Source organism: Anguilla rostrata, chromosome 15 (genome assembly GCF_018555375.3).
Source record: "Anguilla rostrata isolate EN2019 chromosome 15, ASM1855537v3, whole genome shotgun sequence".
NCBI lineage: Eukaryota > Metazoa > Chordata > Actinopteri > Anguilliformes > Anguillidae > Anguilla > Anguilla rostrata.
In genome coordinates this window covers 32467411-32481512 of record NC_057947.1, presented here as the reverse complement: position 1 = coordinate 32481512, position 14102 = coordinate 32467411, and the positions used below count along the sequence as shown (strand labels likewise).

The following is a 14102-nucleotide window of genomic DNA, read 5'->3' as shown; positions in this document are numbered from 1 at the left end:
ACATCAGGCTGTAAAGCTTGACATGGTAGTGTCTAATGGCAGCGGCAACAGTGATGTAAATTCCCTATGTCTACTCTACTGCAGGGACGTGTAGGTCATTAATGAGGACAGACTGTACTACATGCTTGTACCTTTTGACAAAAAGAGGATATTATGGAGGTTGTTTTGCTTTCTTGATAGCTATTACTTGATATGAGGACACTTGGGTAGGACAGAAGTTTCAGGGATCTTGTTTTCTTTTTTTAAATTTTTTTTACAAAAATCGTGTTGGAAAAATTGTCTATGGTGTAAGATACTTTCTGGGTTCAACTTCTAAAATCACAGACACACCCTGCTTCACCCCTTTGTATATATATATACTGTATATTAGCATTAATATGAGGCAGTAACTCACACCCGTGGAAATAACAGTATCTGAATGCTGTGAGTTACTGTGAGTCACAGTGTAATTCTGTTCTGTGTCTCTGTGGGTTGAACGACAGCCACAAGGTTAAAGTTTCTCTTTCAAGCCAAAGGCTTTTTGTTCACTTCTATGATGTTATTTTCAAGAGCATAGGCACCGAGAGGCAGGAATCTGTCCAAGCTAACGACTTCACTGTTTTGCACGTTAGGAAACACAGAACAGTTCACGGTTAGGAGCAAGCCGTTCGGCCCATCAAGCATTGTGCAAGTTCTTCAAGAAAAGCCTAAACAAGAAAAATATATTTTTCTACATTTCAGTGTTTTGTTGTATTGAATAAGATTGAAAAAAATAAATAGCATGTATGGGTACATTCATGTTTCCTGCTTAACAACAAAATTGCACTGAATTGGAAAAATAGTTATTGTGTGTTAACACTAGTGACGACTTTCATTTTAACTTTAGTTTAAACTGTACTTAATCAGGTAGGTCAACTGAGAACTCAATAATCCTTTAAATCAAGTTCATGGTTTTTCCCCTGGTTATTTGTCACTTCAAGTGTGTCTGTCTGTCTGTCCTGCAAGTGGGTCTGTGCCTCAGTCAGAGGCTTCACTAGGGGGGTGCGGGGGGGTGCAGACCGCACCGGGTGACACCATCAGAGGGGGGTGACACCGAAATGACTTGTTGAAACAGCTAATTTCGAGACAAGTTGAAACAGCTAATTTCTCTGAGGCAGCTTACTGCCGGTTGAATTAATTAGCGGTTTTAATGTGATGAGAAGCGCTTTGTCATTTGAATGCATAACACGCAATTCCTTGCACTCACACCCGCTAGCACCAACCCCCCCCCAACATCGGGTAACACCAACGGTCGACCGCACTGGGTGTCACCAACCGTAGTGACGCCACTGGCCTCAATACAGCTCAGTCTTAATCTCTGATAATATTGCTGATTCAGGGCTTTTCTGTGAAAACAAACAATTTGATAGGAATTATCAATTAAAGGTGTGAGGAATTAATTGTTTGTCAACCCACTATTTAGTCCACCGAATAATACGTGTTGCCTGTCTTCAATCTCCTCGACCATCGCCGTGATCTCGTCTTCCAAAAAGTTTTCTTTTCTTTTTTGGTCCATGGTTATTCCTGACTGAACCCTCATTTGTGCTAGCATTATATAAGGGAAAATCGCTGATTGTAAGGCACGTTCAGGTGCCGTCAATTTTAAGTTTTAAGATTTATAGATCACAGGTGCGTAAGTTACAAATGGGCTTCTTAGAACCTGCGTAAACAAGGTTTTTTATGCTCAGTATCTTTTATGAATCGAACGTAAGCACACCATCGGAAATTATCTTAAGACTAAGTTTAAATATAAATCTAAGAACATTTTTATAAATGAGGCCCCTGGAATTTTCTGTGAGAAACCCACTGCTCTTGAAGTGTGACAGCTAGGTCCACATGGCTGGCTTTAGGACCATGGCAGAGCAGGTATCAGAGTCGTATCCCAACACTGCATTTTTCTGCTCTTTTCACTTTTTTTATTCTATATATTTTTTTTTGCATTTGACAGCAGTGCAGCAATAACCAGAGGGGGTAGGAAGGTTATTGCTTTTTGATGAGAAACACAACGATTTTCCTTTTTTTTTTGTTTTTGAATTGAAGATATATAATCTATTTAAGGAGAAATGTTTATTCGTGAGGGCAGTGTGTTCTCTCGCCAAGGCTGTTTCTCTTTTGAAGCGTACGCTCCCGGTCCTGGGAAAAGGGTTTGTAACTCTCTGTTTTTCGCACAGTCAGATGTGGACCTGGCAGCTAGGCTGCGGCCTGACTGGGGGGGGGGGGGGGGGGGGGGGTGGGTACTTCTGCGTAACGTTCTCTCATCCATGTTTGAGATCAGTGTTCACAGTTGTTTTCCACCTGCCAAACGATACACTTTGTGAAATCAGCTTTGTGGAAAGACGGAACCTAAACCTTTTTTTTTTTTCTTTTTCTTATTTCATCCAAGCGCGCATAACCGTAGACAGAGAAGCACACGGGCGCCGGAAACCTGAAGACTGGGCCTGTTTAATTTTACGGTGAACCGTGTCACATGCGTACGCTCGCTATTGGCCCGAAGCCTGAGATGGATTTACATCCCATTGAATTCGCGGCGGCTCTGAGCCGTGTCACAATAGTCCCGTCTGAACTGAACTCCAGACTCCGCGCCGCGCGCCGCGCGACCCGCCGCGCGCAAACCACTCAAATCACAAGAGAAAGTTTCTCTAAAGAGCGCATGAAAGGAAAGTTTGTACTTTCAAGGACTTCCCGTTCGAACGCGAGGTGGCGGCCCTGGCAGAGGAGAGAGAGAGAGAGAGAGCGCCTGACCCAAAAAAAGGAGACAAGGGGGCATCTTCCTTTGCCCTTGAATCTGAAAAATCTGAACAAAATCTCATTTCCCAGAGAGAGAGAGAGAGAGAGAGAAGGGGAGAGGATGATGTTATTTATTTTATTATTTTTTATTTTATTTTTTTATAAACTGTCAGCGGCGTGCGGCAACGGCGGCGGCGGCGGCGGCGGCGGCGGCGGCGGCAGCTCCCTCCAGACCTTGAACAGAAGCCGGAGCTGACGAGCTGAAGGGGGTCGGAGGCTGTTTACCTGACACCGGCGGAGGCGCAACGCGAAAAATGTATCTTTTCAAATGGATCAATTGTGCGGCGCATTCTCAGTCTGCACAGTATTCTAATCGGCCCTCGGGGGGCTTTTCATGGGGCCCCTGCTGCGCGCGCGTCTGTCCTTCAGCCATTCTGAGGGAGCGCAGAGGCTGCCTCCGCTCGGCTCGGGGAAATCAATACCAGCCTTTTCCATAAACAATGCGAGGGGAGATGTGACGACAACACACACACACACACACACGCGCGCGCGGCCCCGCGCTCACATCTATCATCTCTGCCACATCACCTGTCCGCGCGCGCGGGCGCACACACACACATCCACACATCCACAAACACACGATCCAAACACGCAGACAAATACACACCAATCACACAAACACACACACACACCACACAACACACACACATCCACAAACACGTACGCAACACGCACAAATACACACACGCATCCACAATCATGCATACAGTATGCTCAAATACAAACTCACGTGCACTCACACATGCACACACACACACACACATCCACAAACATGCACACATTAGCAAATGCACACACACACGTCCACAAACATGCTCACAGCATTAGCAAATGCGCACACACACACATCCACAAACACGTACGCAACATGCACAAATGCACACATTCGCAAATGCACCACACTTTCCAAAACAGCTCACGATGCACACACACACACACACACATCCACAAACACGTACGCAACATGCACAAATGCACACACGCATCCGCAATCATGCACACAGTATGCTCAAATACACACTCACGTGCACACACACACACACACACATCCACAAACATGCTCACAACATTAGCAAATGCACACACACACGCACCCACAAACATGCACACAACATGCACAAATACACACACACACACACACACACACACACACACATCCACAAACATGTACACATTCACGTACATGAACGGAGGATATGACCCTGAACCTTTGTGTGGGATCTTTTTTTTTGCCTTGAAGTTATAGCTGAATTCATTATGTAGTCTTTCATCTATGATACCAGGATACAAGACCACCCTTTAACACCTGATGCAATACCAAGTTGTGTAGCTGAAGACTGCAAAAAAAGCAGTGCTTTTTTTCATTCCTGGGGATCCACATTGTAAAGTTATTACCATCAGCCAATCTCTAGATCAATTAGAAGGTCATTTAAAGCAAGTATTTCAAATCATCCGTGATCTTGTACCTTCGCTTATTCTGAGACAGTGCAGATTAGGCCCATTTGTTCTGCCGCTGAAATCTTAATTTTTCACAAATAATGTCGTTTTGGTGGCCAGGTGGCCACACTTTCGGCAATTAGGGTCCCGCCGATTTCACCTGTCAGAACAATTAAATCCATTCAAAAACCGAGCCTCTTTAACATGGAAGTCATTTATCGTGGAGCATGTCACAGGAAGCCAAAGGATTAGGTGATTGTCCTTCAGCAGACATCGACTAATTAAAAACAATTTGTCTCATTTTAGGTCTTGACAAACAAGCGCATTGCAATTCAGAGGTTTGGATTATGATGCAGACGCTGCGTGTCCCCACACAAATCCCTGGGAAACACCTACAGTACACCAGAAGGGGCAAGATGCAAGGCACGCAAAATAAATAAATAAAAACTTAATTATGCATTATGCAAGTTCCGAGCTTTGGGTCGAATGTTAGCTTGTGGACCTTTGTGTTCTTTTTAACACTTTTATGCACAGAAAATACACTTTACTAAGAGACACCTGAAACGTCCAAAGGCCGTAGCATTTTTTGTTGCTTTTGTTGATTCCATGCCATGGAGAACTCAGGCTGTGCTGGAGGCAAAAGATGGCAAAAGGGCATCCTACACAGTGCTCGATAGGCATACCTAATAAAGTGGCCACTGATATTTTACTGCGATTAACAATCACAAACACGCGTCACTAATCGTACAACTATCATTTCTCCCTTATTTCAAATCAGCCTTTAACCTTTTGCACTGTATTCATTATCTTTATGTTTTTCCATACTCCTGGATTTCAGTTCCTTTACATCCACTCACCTGCCTGCCCCCACCTACCTGCCTCCACCCCTCTACCTGCCCCTACCTGCCTCCACCTGTCTACCTGCCCCTACCTGCCTCCACCCCCCTGCCTGCCCCCACCTACCTGCCCCTACCGGCCTCCACCAACCTGCCTGCCCCCACCTACCTGCCCCTACCTGCCAGCCCCCCACTTGCCTCCAAACTCCTGCTGCCGCCCCCCCCGCCCACCTGCCTCCCCCCACCTACCTGCTCCACCCACCTGCCTCCACTCCCTTGCCTGCCCCCACCTACCTTCTCCACCCACCTGCCTCCTCAGGGCTCCAAGGCCAGGCCACCATCTTGCACAAGTTTATGAAGAAAAAAACAAACAAGAAGGGCTGTGGACCGACTGCCTGGGTCGTCACAGAAGTCAAATTCAATGCTTGGCTGAAAAAAAGGTGCCCACAAAAAAAAAAAAAACCTAAGGAAAAAATATATGTATTACTGCTCAAATTCAAAATTATAAAGACATCTGCCGGGTGTTTTTATTTATTCGTTTATTTATTTTTAAAAAACGTTTTAAAGTGAGTTCCATTGTGCCAGAACATCAGCAGAGTCAGGGACCAGACGAGGTTTGTTTTCACAGACCACCGCGGTTTCAGCAACGGCGACGCTCGATACCGACGGAGGTGAAATCGGAGCGAGCGCAGCGCTGTGGAAAGGGCTCGGATGAATGAGAAGTGTCCGAGGCCACGAGGCTCGTCTCCCCGAAAATGATGAACCCGCCAGAATCTCATTCACACTTTCAAAAAGAAATTGACAAGAAAGGAATACGAGTCTGTTTGCAGAGATGGTAATTATGCACCTTGGATCGGGGCATGCAACATACACATCCAAGTTAAGCACCAGTTCTGGGGGATAAGAATAAAAAAAGAAATAAAGGTTAAATATCCTGCCTACACCTTAACACTCCCAAAAGTGAGTTTGTTAACTGCAGAAGGAATACAACTTCATATCTGTAATGCAGTTAATAAGTTCACTTGGGGGGAAACATTAACCTGTGGGATATTTCTGGTAATTACACTGTTTACCTTTGTCTCTAATGATATTGTGATATAGCTTAACGACACCGCGATTTTCTAGGCCGTTCCCTCACCCTGCTGCTCAAGTTGCACGCACGGAAAACATTAGCGGTTAGGGTTCTGATGTTTCGCAGGTGTGGCTGAAGCCCAACTGGTCGGGTCTGATTGACAGGGCTGTCTGAGTCCTGCAGAGCAACTGCATATGTCTTCCAGTAAAACACAAATCAAAACAGCCGTCTGCATGAGAGCCGTGGGAAAGCACACATTTCTATCGTCGCTTTTTCTATCATCGGGGAGGCAGTGTACTCTAATGGGTAAGGAGCTGGTCTTGTGACCTAAAGGCCACAGGTTCGATTCCCAGGTAGAACACTGCCGTTGCACCCTTCAGCAAGGCACTTAACCTGCACTGCTTCAGTATATATCCAGCTGTATAAATGGATGCAATGTAAATACTGTGTAAAAAAAGTTGTGTAAGTCGCTCTGGATAAGAGCGTCTGCTAAATGTCTGTAATGTAATGTTTTTTTTTGTTCTTCGCACCCCTTGGAGATGGAGGTGGGGGGGCGGGAGGGGGGGCCCCTGTTTTTCTGTCCTTCCGAACGCTGCCAACTGACGTACCGGTCGTCCATTTTGTTTATTCTGGGCTGGGGCCGAGGGGGCCTGACGCGAGCGTTATTTTGGAAGCGGCCCGCTCGGGGGAAGGCCGCGTGACAGATGCGAGCGGGCCGTTGAGTCATGACTTCATAACTCACCTGGCTCCCGTTTTCACGGCTAAATCAATATTGGCGTGTCCCCCCCCACCCACCCCACCCACCCCACCCCCTGTCAAGGTCAAAGGCTAGCCGTCCTGCACGGCTTTTTCCCTCCCCCCCCCCGTTTTTCATACAAAATAAAATAAATTGTAGCTAAAATAATTAAGCCTTCAGTTCCACGCGCACCTCGGCAACAGACTGACAAACTGCGCCGTAAAAGAATCCAAGGTAAAGAGGGGTTGGGAACAGACCGCGGCGCCTTGGATTAATAACTTTGACCTAGCAGCTAATAACAATTACACACCCAGCACAAACCGAGCCACAAACCAAAGCTGGCCCCACAGGGAAGAGGCACCTGCCAGCAGTATGGGCCAAAAGCATTTATAAAAACGGTCAGACAAAAAAAAAAAAAAAAAACGATGTTTTTATTTTTGAGATGTCAAGTTATTAGTCCCAACCAGTATTGGGAATCATTACATAAACCGGCTGCAGATGTAAGACGTAGTTGCAAAAGGGAGATTGAGGGTTGTGGATAAATCCTCCTTTCCCAATTTGGCAGACTTTTCCCTTGGGGGAAGAAAACTTTGCCCGGGCCCTCCAGTGCACTGGTAAATGGTGAATGGTAAATGGACTGCATTTATATAGCGCTTTTATCCAAAGCGCTTTACAATTGATGCCTCTCATTCGCCAGAGCAGTTGGGGGTTAGGTGCCTTGCTCAAGGACACTTCGACACGCCCAGGGCGGGGTTTGAACCGGCAACCCTCCGACTGCCAGACAATCGCTCTTACCTCCTGAGCTATGTCACCCCACTGAAGCCTTAATTGGCAGAATTTGGTCCCTGCTGTGCCGTTTGTGCCAGCTGTGTCTGTTTGAACCTTGTGGGTAGTTTATTAAATGCCCCTCTGTCCTGTGTCTGTCCTCCAGTTTCAAATTTAAGGGCTAAGGTTAGGGCTCAGGTTGATGGTTTACGGTTAGATTTAGGGTTTTCGTTTCCGGGTTCCATCGGTGGTCTTAACCGCTGAGAGATTGCACAACTGTAAACGGGGTCTCAAAGGATGAACCTCGTTGGGCATCGCACCGAACGCTGACCACCATCCGAAATGATAGCGATCAAAGTGAAATGTGCCCTTCACTCACCCCTCTGGTGACGGCAGGCTGGTTTCAAGAGGAAGCAAAAAAAAAAAAAAGCAAAAAACATCAAAGCTCATAAAATTCAATATGCCTCTTAATTAAGGACCAAACGGCAAAGCTGTTCCCTAAGTAGGCCATAGTCGGCAGAAAGTGTGGACTTTTTGTTTTTCACTGAAGCCTTGGCTAGTGAATGAAAGCAGCTCATGCTTAGTTATGTGGGGGAGGCCCACAGTACCCCCCCACACCCCCCCAGGAACCCCACAGCCTGTCACTCAAGAGTGTGGTTAGGGGGTGTCTGTTTGCTCACCCCCTCCTCCTCAAACCCCCCCCCCGCGCACTGTTTCAACTGCATTCAATAAAACTCACTCTGTGTGACAGTAAGCAGAATTGTGTGACCAAGGTGTTTTACACACCATAAAATGACAATGACTATTGCTCAAAAGCAAATACCATTGAATCTCCTGTCCTCCTCATTCTCAAGTGAGAATGAGGGGTAGCAAGTGAAATCTTCTCCTTGTTACTGTAAACATTATCATTTTGAGGGAGCTAACATTTTAAAACAGTTGTTGGCATAAGTTTTGCTTGGGGGATAATGTGTTAGCTAAACCTATGTAACCAACGTTATGCCTGTGGTTTAGTGGATTAAGAGGATGCTAAAGGGATAATGGGCTCTCAAAATGTAGGATTCTGTGACGTGTATATGACTGCCATGTAATATGTTCTGGGTGATGACAAAAATGTCAATATTTCACAAGGATCACAAAGTTGAAAAGTTTATTGTATTTAGGTTTAGAACACTTAACAACATCAATAAATTACACATACAGTTAATTTTTACAACTAACTGAATACTGTCTCTGAAAACGTGTTTTTTTTCCTCATTTGCATTCATTGCCACATAGAAACTTAATTGCAGAGTGTCATTAAAATTATACACAATAGAGGCGGACAGTATTCAAAATGTTCCACAATAATTCACCTGAAACCGCGTCTCCATAAACCTCTATTTAATAAACACATATGAGGACCTCGGTAGCGTTCAGTTTGTCAAGATTTCCCATTACGGATGTTTTTAACAAATCTGAGACAGCTGGTGTTTTTTTTTTCTGAATTCAAATCATTCTGTCTGTCAGGTCCGTGCTACTGGCTCCCTCTAGGCGCGTGCTGGGAGAAAATTGTGGGAGGTGTCTGGGAATATAAAAAAAAGACTTAAACAAGTTCTCAAATGGGAGGAAGGAAATATAAATCCTCTGCCGTGGATGTGAGCCACCGGTCTAAGAAAACAACCTGAGCCTCAAAGCGCTGTGGACAGTGCCAAATGTAGAGCGGCATGGCTTACTTTGATGGCTGCCATTGCCTGGGAGACGGGAGACAGAACAGCATCCTCTACAACATTCTGAAAAACGACAACCGGACGGAGCATCACGCGCACAGGCGCCCGGGTGTCGCCCTCAAGCAGCAGGCTTGCTCGTGCGGTTCCAAGAAGAAAGTGGCGCTCCAGTGCCCGCAGATAACGTGCAAAGCCGCGTCGGCCGTCCTGGTAAAGACACTGAAGTTCGTTAAGAACGTGCCTTGCTTTCGTGAACTACCAGCCGACGACCAGCTGCTACTCGTGCGCAGTAGCTGGGCGCCACTTCTCGTGCTGGGAATGGCACAGGACAGGGTCGACTTTGAGACCAGGGAGACGACCGAACCCAGCATGTTACAGAAAATTCTTACCAGCGGACAAAAGACACAGGACGGCCCGCAAGAGCAAAGCGACCACGGTGTGTCTTTATCTGACATACAGGGCATTAAAGCGTTTCTTACCAAGTGCTGGGGACTGGATATCAGTACGAAGGAATACGCCTATTTGAAAGGAGCCGTTCTCTTCAACCCAGGTTGGTTCGTTGCAGTCACTGGTGAAACTGTGAGCGTCCGTTTTGGAAACGGAGCTCAGCAGTTTTCTGCGTACATTTAGCCTAACTTCAGCTTTACATGGTTTCTCCTGTTGTACCTTTCGAGTGATGTTCAAATATAATGCAGTAAAATTCAGTTGAAAATGTATGTTTGGTTTACGATGACGACGACGACGACGATGATGATGATGATGATGATGTTAATAATAATAATAACAATAATAATGTAGTGTTATGAAGACATAATCACCTAGATCATTGTGAGTTGTTTTGGAATATGAATTTCCATGCCCTGTATGGAATATGTTAACAAAATATCAACATCGTTTTGAACTCGACAACAGAACATATTCTGATTCATCATTATTATTATTATTATTATTATTATTATTATTATTAATAAACGTTTCTGAAGCATCCCGTCGATTTCCTCAAATGTAAAACATGGCAGTACGTCAAAACCATAATCCCGCGCCAGTAACAATTTTGTGTCGTCCTCCCGCAGATCTGGACGGGCTGCATTGTGTACACTACATCCACGCGCTGCAGAGTGAAGCCCACCAGGCTCTGAACGAACACGTGAAAATGCTTCACCGAGACGACCACGCGAGGTTCATCAAACTGTTCCTCGCGCTCTCCATGCTGCGATCCATCAACGCCAACGTCGTCGCCGAACTCTTCTTCAAACCGGTCATCGGAACGGTGAACATGGAGGAAGTCTTGCTGGAGATGTTTTACGGCAAATAGCCCGATAGTCTGGGCTGTCGTGGTTGTCGAACTGTGGGACTGATGACAGCGGGTGGGAACAGAGATTTTGAATCCCCGATAACTTATTTCTTTTTACACGCGCTATTTTTGCATAATAAAACTACTCTCTGGTCATTTTCTGTGGTGCGTGAGTTTGTTCAAAATTTGAGCCAAAACCGAATCCCTGTGGTAGTGACACACCGACTAGCATTACTGATCTTCTTTCGGGAAATCAATCGTTTGAAAATAAAGTTCAACCCTGGATTCCTCATTTAAACCAAACAAATGTAACACAATTCGGTAGGCCTACTGTTTGCTAATATACTATTCGATTGATATTAACTATTTAAATAGAAAATAAGTGACAAGAACGATAAAATAACAAATATGTAAAGATTAGTGTCAATTTATTCCATTAAGTCCTCTTCAAAGTCCGAGTCAAAGCCAATAACATCATAAACACAATTATAAAACAGCATTTGAACTCATTTACATACCTGAAATTAATTTCAGTTGACTGACACATAACTAGTAACTGGAAAGTAATTCGGGGGTTTATACAAAAAAACCCTTTGATCTACAATGGAGAATATGTTTTCAATAACAGGTAGGCTATTAAATAAAAAGATTCAGTAGAAATGTCTCGCATCACTAAAATAACGTGGCAAAAAGGCTTTTGTCAGAAATCCAAGTCATTCATTGATTGCTGACAGCAATGCAACATTCAAGAAATGACTAATATTAATGCATCGGATACCGCTGAGCATGAGGGCGTGCCTGACGGTTGTTATGTCCGTTTTGATTCCAAAATTAATCTCGAGAGCTGGATTTGTTCGAGGAAAAATACGTCGTAGTTGGAACCGGAACGAACGCCTAGGTTCATACAGAAATGTTTTACAATAACTCGGCTTGAAATCCCGAGAAACCTTAATTTCGTGATTATATTACAGCAAAATTCATTAGTATTGAGGATATGACAAGACCGAAGATTTTAGCGTTATTTTTAATTTAAAAAGTGTAGGAAACAATTGAATCTGAGGCGAAGTTGAGTCACACAAGCCCATAGCCAACTGACAGTCTCAAATGAGAAAAACACAAAACTGAATTAATGAGCACCGGAAAAAAACGTTTTCTCAAGTTTCAAATATTGAACAAGTAAGCATTCTCGCGCAAGTCTCTTGCCAGATCCATATTGGCTTCTGAGTGATGACAAAACCGGTGTCATATAAATGATGAACACAGGAAATAAATTAATCGACTTCACCCGAAGAGGGCAGTGTTGGTCCACAAAACAACAGAGACGCACCTGGCCAAAGAGCGGTAAAACAGCGGCACGCAGGAAATACCTGCAATATCTCCTAGCCTCGGGGAATGTGTACCTCGCTTCTATCCCACATTTACAGCTCGGCTTTTCTCCGCAACAAAGAAAGTGCTCCTGACAGAAGCCGGGGTGAATGCAGTCAGGAGAAAGCGCGTGGTTTGCAGCGGTGTCGTATGAAGCCCCATGCGCGCGGTTGTCGTTTTCAGTCCAGTTGACAGCACGGGCTGAGGGGCTGGCTACCACCCCTGGAATCCTCGGCGACCTTAACCGAGATCGAACTCGGGACTGCAGAATGCACGGGCGCGAGAGCGCGCCTGACCGCGGAGTGCATTATTTAAATAATTACATCAAAAACACCTCTTTTGAAAGAGCCGCCTGGGGGGTCAGGTTAGCCTTGGAATTTCTGCTTGTGGCGTGCGCGCTCCCTTCTCCCGTTTCGACCGATTTAGCATGGTAATCTGCTAACTAACAAGGGAAGATATTTCCTTTGAAGTTCCTGCACTGAATGGAACTTTCCTGCTACCAGCAGTGTGAGATATGACCACCAACGCTTTTAATTTCCGAAGCCGCAAGACAAACGTTCTGAGTGTCCTGCCCACCCCCCCATCAAAAACATATCAGAAAATAATTTTGCGATTTTTAAAAATGTAGTTTTTAGTCTAAGAAGTTTAGTCTTTTTGCTGTAATAAAAATACATGCCAAGCTCCTTTGCGGCACAACTTTTATGAAGCAAATATCATTGCCCAAAGATTAACAAGCCATCTTCGATGTGAAGCGCCCCTTGTAGCTGTACGACATGCATCAGGTGCACGCCGTGCTGCTGGCTTTATGAATAGCTTTGTTTGCAATGAAGATGACTTTGGTACAGCCATAAGCTTCAGCAGCTCCGCTGGTGAATTTCAGGAAGCACGTAACAGCTTCACGATCGCTTTATAAAGCATTTATAAACTACTCTGTGAAGGTGAAAGTGCTTTCTGAAGGTCTTGAGAACGTTTATGTAAAAAAAAAAAAAAAGTTCATAAATTTGCGTGTGAAACTGGAGTCAGTGACAGCTGGAACACTGCGGTGGGCTGCCCTGCCGGAAGGCGATTGGCTGGAAGTGTTAACTGTGCAGAGGGGGATTTCCTAAACTCATCATCACACACCAGCGTACCCCCCCGAGTCAGCTGGGCCTGCTACAATGAGACCGCACAAGCTGCATGTGCAGTGTCCTTCTCTGACTTCCCCTGTCCTTCTCCTCTGTCCTTCTCCTCTCGTCTTCGTCGTCCGAAGCGATGAGTCACGCATCATCGCGACCGTCTCCTTACAATAACTTCCTGCCCACAAAAGGCCTTTTCAGTCCAAAAGCGCGGAGCACAGTGCGCGCGGAACGGCGAGAGGAAGAGGACAAGGACGAAGCGCCGCGGCGGCGTGCTGGCCGAGGCCCAGCGTGTTCACAGCCCTTTTTACGAGGAAGTAAAGGAGCGAACCTTCTGTTTTCCTCACTTCTGGAAAGTTGTTAAGACGTTCCTCTGCCTTTAGAGTTTTTTTTTTTTTGACGGCCGTTCATAAAAGCCGATGATAACATTACGGGATGAGGGGGGGAAGAGGCTCCCCGCGCTGGAGGCAGTTTTGACGCTGGGTCAGGACGCAGCGATTTAACAGCGGCAAATTTTACGGCCCTTGTAACTGACCCCGGTGACGCTGCGATGACAGGGGGGGGGGGGCGCTACGTCGCCAGACAGTCTCTAGCAGCGGTGGCATGCTAATGCGCCGGTGAGCAGCTGTGAGGGGCTGCGCTGGTCCCTACGGTCCTGAGAATGGTGTGAGGTTCAAGTGCGGGGGGGGGGGGCTGGGGGGGCAGGTGTGGCGAGCGTGGTGGGCTGGTGGTGTGGTGGGGGCAGGGTGTGTGTGGTGGGAGTGGCAGGGGTGGAGGGTGGGTGAGGTGGGTGTGGGCAGGTGGGTGAGTGAGTGTGGCAGGGTGGCTGGCGGGTGCAGGATTGGTGGTGAGTGGGGGCAGGGGGCAGCAGGGTGGGTGGTGGGTGCGGAGGGGCTGGCATGGCATGCAGGGTGGACAGGTGAGGCGTGGCTGGGGGGCAGGGTGTGCAGGGAGCAGGGTGGGGTGTGGAGGGT

General features: G+C 46.2%; 1 protein-coding gene across 1 annotated transcript; it reads left to right on the top strand.

Moving 5' to 3' along the window:
• The first annotated feature begins 9165 nt into the window (after positions 1-9165).
• Positions 9166-10804, top strand: nr0b1 (nuclear receptor subfamily 0, group B, member 1). The gene is made up of 2 exons (XM_064311214.1): positions 9166-9904; positions 10428-10804. Exons 1-2 carry the CDS (start codon positions 9355-9357, stop codon positions 10667-10669), a joined length of 792 nt encoding a protein of 263 aa, XP_064167284.1. The 5' UTR covers positions 9166-9354; the 3' UTR covers positions 10670-10804.
• Positions 10805-14102: the final 3298 nt, after the last annotated feature.

Excerpts from the sequence above, each read along its gene's own strand:
- nr0b1 (XM_064311214.1), top strand. The coding sequence starts at position 9,355 with ATGGCTTACTTTGATGGCTGCCATTGCCTGGGAGACGGGAGACAGAAC. Across the intron at positions 9,905-10,427 it reads AGCCGTTCTCTTCAACCCAG|ATCTGGACGGGCTGCATTGT; the intron begins GTTGGTTCGTTG and ends GTCCTCCCGCAG.